The sequence below is a fragment of the Lygodium microphyllum genome, unplaced genomic scaffold (genome assembly GCF_053477565.2).
Source record: "Lygodium microphyllum isolate KBCC unplaced genomic scaffold, Lygodium_microphyllum_v1.1.10 scaffold_91, whole genome shotgun sequence".
Lineage (NCBI taxonomy): Eukaryota > Viridiplantae > Streptophyta > Polypodiopsida > Schizaeales > Lygodiaceae > Lygodium > Lygodium microphyllum.
In genome coordinates, this window is record NW_028229574.1 from 224,894 (window position 1) to 230,893 (window position 6,000).

The window sequence follows — 6,000 nt, forward strand, 5'->3', positions numbered from 1 at the left end:
AAAAGATGAAAGAGGTGGATATGGAGATGATTGTGGTAGAGAGGAAAATGGTTTGTATTCCATGCTAGTTTTTATGTTACAGTGATCAGTCCTTTATGGAGCTTCTGTCCTTGCAAAATCATTAGATTGATGCTCCAATCCAAAGGGAAAAACTAAAATTTATCTTCAATCTATTGTTGAGCTCGATTTGAGGTCAATCGCTTTCGGCTCATGATATCTCGTATGGTCTATGGAGTCCATGGTAGTCCGAAGATTCTCCAGCCATGTCAGATGGAGCGAGTTGTGAAGTCCACTCTGTCGCGTGTCTTGATGTGTTAGGCTTGGGAGCATAATGATGATGTGGTGAAGATGCGTTCGAAGTCATCTTGCTCTCCTATTGTCCTTGCTTCTTGTAGAGGGCTTTCAGGTCAAAAGCTGAGGTTTCATGGAAGAGAACCTTGCTTTGATACCATGTGAAGAAATACCCTAAGGCAGAAACATAAATGAAAGCATATGACAAAGCATAAATGCAAAATAGCACAATTAGGGTTAGGGTAACTTAGAGACAATGAAAACAATGGAATTTGAACGAATACTGATATACAACGCTCATGCAACAAACAAACTATGCAGGAATGAAAATTGTATCCCGAACTCTTGTGTCTCAAGGATCGAGGTAAAGGTGCTGAGTGGGAGAGTGTCGTACTCTTGATGGATCTTGAAACGTAGCAAAGGCAGCCTGTGAGAGTCGAACACCAACAAACACAGCTATGGAAGTTGGATTTGATGTAGATAGGTAGTGAGGAGAGAGAGATTGAAAACGTAGGTACCGGAGGAGAGAGAAACTGGGTGACAACAGAAAACTGAAAACGCAAATGTTGATGTGGTCCTCCTAGTAGGTGACAAAGTTTGGATGGTCACTAGTAGTAGGAAGTGGTCCAAAAGCAATTGCCAACTATGGAGAGGGGTTGCTAGGCAGCAAATGGGGCAATTGTGTGGTTGGATCAACAAGGTGATGGCTAGAAGGTGAGAGAATAGTAGGGTGGAGGTTGGAAATAGGTGCTAGACTGATGTAGACAGCAATGAGCAGCTTCGGATGAGATGTCCTCCGCAAATGGGGTGTGGGCAATGAAGCTAGAGGGCTTGAAACTTGCGAAAGACTAGATTGGGCTGAATGGAGGGCAACATGTCTATTTATAGAAAGTTCCTTGACCTCATACTATGCATTGTTTTAAAACTCTCTATAACTGTGCACTATTTTATGGTTTTTGTTAATTAAGCATTTTTGGGGCTGTTTAAGTGGCTAATTCAGCATGTAATGCTTATCTTAGCTCAATAGGGTATGCAAGGGCTTGTTGCTTGCCCATAATGTAGGCAAAAGGAAAAATACATGTATTAGATCAAAGGTTGTAGAATATTCACATAGTTTTCTCTCTCATGTTCAATAAAATAATCTTAACTTACCAAAAAAAGGCTGCATATTAGGTTATGAGATTGGTTTGCTGATCATGTTGAAGGACGATGGGAATTTTCTGAAGTTTGAAAATGTGACATTATCCTAAACTTATATTAGGTGGAAATCGATAGGGTTATGCCCATTTGGTTCTCACTTCTCCAAAATAGCAGTGCAAGGGCCCCTTATTCATCATGGCAGCCTCATACAAAGCTCATGTTGCAAGTGGAAGTAACACATGTGGAAGCGACAGCCCTTTGCCAAGAACTCGCTTTCTACTAAGCTAGATTAATGTTTCAAAATGATAGTCTTTGAAAGAAATTTGAAGGGGCTCAGAGTGTGGAGCGAATTGCATGGAGCATGTTTTGATTGTGGATAGGGTGAAAGTGAGTGGGATTGTTTTCATACTTCTCATTTGTCGTCTTGTTTCCTTTTATCTCTTTTTGGGCATCTAGGAGTTCTTTGAGCATGTTTGGGCACTTTACAAGTGCTATAAGACTCCAGATTTCTCTCCTCCAGAAAGAACAAGGGATGATGACATTTCAAAGTTTAGTAGCAAGCATGATGGAAAGTTCATCTATTTGGTTGAATGGGGTGGCTAGTACCCTTGCTTCAATATGCAATTTGAGGTACTCCAGATTGTTTGTGTGTAAAAGAATCTATGAAGATGGTTTGTCTACCTAGTTGGAGTTGTAATTAAAGACAGACTGTGTGAGTGCTTGAGCTATGATGCTCTCCACTTGATTCAAGTTGTAGCAGTGAAAAAGTGGAATATTTTCATTAGAAGCAATGGTAGGATGTGGACATTTTCTTTATGTGCTTCGTTAAAGTCTTGCTTCGTGTATCCTTTTACTCCAGGCTCTCTTTGATGATGACATTGTCTCTAAGTATATGGACAGCTTCTATGCTAGCATATAAACGATGTGAAGGCTTAACGACTAGCTTCCTTAAGTGCCCATGGAGTTGCCGAAAGATGAATAAAGGCACAGAGAAGGGTGAATCTATGAGTAGTGCGGGAGATGCTTCAACTTGAAGGCATCAACTTGCGAGGCGACCTAAAAGCTGATGTGTATGTCCACATCTCGAGGAAGTCCACCAAGCAGGTGTTTGTGGGCTATAATTCCTAGTTAGTAGGATATCTTATTTATGATTTAGAGTCTTAGGATGTCTACACTAGCTGTAGAGATGTTAGATTTGCAGAGCTTCAAGTCTCTGAGGGGGGTGAGGAGCACCTAGTGCTTGGAGATCTAGGTGACAAGCAGGTACTGCAGCCAGTACAAGAGGAGCCGTCAGAGTCTTTGCTCCCAAGGAGGAGATCGCCTTTCTACCAAATTCCCATCCAGTGCTGATCTAGAGACATCATCAAAGATTGAGGAGCAGGGGGCATATCGGCCTCCTTGTTGATTGATTTGTCAGATCCTTCGTGATGTTGGCATTGAGGATATCCTCGTGGAGTGGGAGTGGTAGAAAGGGCCACCGTGTTCTCATAAAGAATAGGTGCATACCAGAATGCTTTCATAGACCAATGATGGGTTGATGACTCCTGCCATGGTGGATAGGGAGCCTACATTTTTTCGGGGCGCACTAAAGGTTGATCATTGGTGTAGGGCCATGGAATACGAATTGGGGGTGCTATTGAATAGAATGGGACTTGGGAGTTAGTGTCTTGGCTTGTTCATTGCAACTTGCAAGGTGGTAGGAGTGAAGTGGTTGTTTAAGACAGGTTGTCAGAGTGATGGCACATTGGACAAACACAAGGCCCATTTGATGGCCAAAGGATTTGCTCAAAAGCCAGGTGTAGACTTTGACGACACTTTCCCCCCTATTGTGCAGATGGCCACAATTCGTACAGAGGTCACCATACCCAGCCAAGTGTGTAGATTGAATTGTCTCTTCATGAAACCCAATGACTGAAATGGTCAGGAAAGTAAGTTTGACTGTTTGGATTATTTGAGGCGCGTTTCTGAGCCGTGCTACACTTGCTATTAAACTGGCTAGGTCAAACATTCTTCAATTAAAATTTCCCTAGTTATTGCATAAGAAAACTTCAAGGTGTCTCCCCATGCAAGCAAACAGTATGACAACTAGGAGTGTTAAGTCTGTCCATTTCCTTTTATTGAGAAACAGGCTGATAAGGCTGCAATGAAGTCTTGATCTTTGTTCAGATACACGGCAAGCGCATGTCTTTGTGTTGCATACATCTCTTACAAAAATAAAATCACCTTTGGTATTAGGAACTTGTATTAGCTGTATGCATGTGTTTATTATGGAAGCCTTTTCATGTGGTTGAAACTTCTCTTCTCAGACATTAGAGATGCTGGAGAAAAAAGAAAAAGTTTTACAGAAAAAAATCGCAATGGAAATTGAGAGGGCAAAAGAATTCACAAAAGCAAAAAATAAAAGAGGTATCCTTATCTTTCTTTTAGGGCACCAGCCAGAGCATACAATCTTTGGCTTTCTTTTAGGGTGCCATCTACAGTATATGATGACATTGTTACATTTTTGTATCTGCAGCTGCAATTCAGTGCTTAAAGAGAAAGAAACTTTATGAAGTGCAAGTTGAGCAGCTTGGGAACTATCAACTGCGTATACATGATCAGGTGAACCTGGCAGAGGTCTGCAAGCATGATGCATGGCCTTTTTTTTGGCTTGTAGTCTTATGTCATTTCCTGTTGGCTCTAGATGATCTTGTTAGAAGGTGCAAAAGCTACAACTGAGACTGTGGCAGCTTTAAGAACTGGAGCAGCAGCTATGAAAGCCATCCAAAAATCGACGTATGCAACTACAAGAGCCAGATCCCAGCTTCTCTATCTTTGCAGGTTCTGAATAAGCCTGGATTTCTTATGCATGTTATTCCCTGCAGGAACATAGATGACGTGGACAAAACAATGGATGAAATCAATGAGCAGACAGATAATATGAAGCAAATTCAGGAGGCCTTGTCTACTCCAATCGGTGTGGCTGCAGATTTTGATGAGGTAAGTATGAATGTTGCATACAGAATGCTGTGAGCAGTATTTAAGATGGCCTTTTTTAATAAACAGTCATCTTTCTCAGGATGATCTCTTGGCTGAGTTGGAAGATCTTGAGGAAGCAGAACTGGAAGATCAGCTGCTTAAACCTGCAACAACAGCTCCTGTTTCTCGGCTACCTTCTGTACCATCTAAACAGCCAATTCAACTGCAAAGGATACCAGCCCAAACAAGTGTTGAAGACGAGGAGCTAGCAGCACTGCAGGCTGAGATGGCCTTGTAGTGCAGTATTGCTGGTGTGGTCTTAGAATGTGGACAATGGCACTTGCTCCCTTCAAATTGTAACTCTCCTGTACAGTATGTGTGCTTGTATCTGGGTTTGGCCTGTAATTGATGGCAGGCAAAAAATGATTTGCTGATATTCATCTGCTGAAGCTTCCAAGAGGCTTTGCTACTGATCTTTACTCTTCACTCAACTCTTGATGCCTATTCGAGGAACTTGACCATCTTTTCCACCATTACTGGCAATGAATAGCCACAGTTGTACTATGAATTTGCTGAGCTTCAGTGTGCTTTTGTGAAGCAATGATGAAAGAATGCTTTTGCTCTGATGCCAATAAATTCCTAGAGCTCTGTTCAAGGTAGCACAGTTGTTTTTTTACAAAGTACGCATTTTATGAGTTTCTAAGAATCTTTGGTTTTGCTGTTTATGGCTGGGCTTTTAAGTCGGGGAGACTTGTAACTTTCATACTACCATAAAAAGCAACACTTTGTTCCAGTTGAGTATTTTCTATATGCTGTTTTAAGGTACCTGACATTTGCTTCTCCCAGAGAAGCATAATACATCATTCTTCGATCTCAATTTCATCATCAGATTGTACATGGATCTCAACGTCATGCAAAGCCGTAGATACTATGAGTATTTTCTATTCTTTTTTCCATGCAGGAAAAAAAAAATTATGCAAGCATCATAACATAGCATATTGTAGAAAAACTCAAAACAAATGCACCTTTTGTGTCCAACTCCAAAGCTGAAATGATCAATATCCACACTTGCCATTGAAGTTGGATAATCCATCGAAGTTAGATAATCACACATTTAATCATCTCCAATACTTGTTCATTGAGACTTTCTCCACCATTTTGTTTGTCATATGGATTTATTTGTCAAAGTTGGATCCTCCACCTTAGTCTCGGACTCCAAAGGGGTCCAATTGCTTGTGCTTTTCATCCACCATTGATAATGGAAACGCAAATATAGTGAAGAATGTGTAATGGAGTATTGAAATGTAATGCTATTGCTATACACATTGCTATCTTATTTCAGTGAAGAATGTATAATCAAGTACCGAAATGTGATGCTATTGCTAGGCACCCTATTGAGTACACATTACCTCTATACACATTGCTATCTTATTTTTATCTTCTTCAAAATAGATGTGGAGAATGCTCTACCAATACCTTTGTAGAAGAACAATGATGCGGAGTAGTAGCTTTGAAAATATGCATGAAAACATAAATTAGTACAAACTAATAAAACCCACAAATCTTCAAGTTTTATTGAGATCTAAATATAATTTAATATCTTTGTTATTG

The 6,000-nt window shown here is 40.5% G+C and overlaps 1 protein-coding gene across 1 annotated transcript in view; it reads left to right on the forward strand.

Moving 5' to 3' along the window:
- LOC148008672 (vacuolar protein sorting-associated protein 32 homolog 1-like) overlaps window positions 1-5,112 on the forward strand; it is a 37,472-nt gene extending 32,360 nt beyond the window's left edge. Inside the window, exons 2-6 of the mRNA XM_087674091.1 lie at window positions 3,738-3,837; window positions 3,947-4,032; window positions 4,115-4,206; window positions 4,296-4,410; window positions 4,490-5,112. Of these exons, the coding sequence (XP_087530217.1) occupies window positions 3,738-3,837; window positions 3,947-4,032; window positions 4,115-4,206; window positions 4,296-4,410; window positions 4,490-4,687 (591 nt within the window). The 3' untranslated portion in view covers window positions 4,688-5,112. The remainder of the gene's footprint in view (window positions 1-3,737; window positions 3,838-3,946; window positions 4,033-4,114; window positions 4,207-4,295; window positions 4,411-4,489) is intronic.
- Window positions 5,113-6,000: the final 888 nt, after the last annotated feature.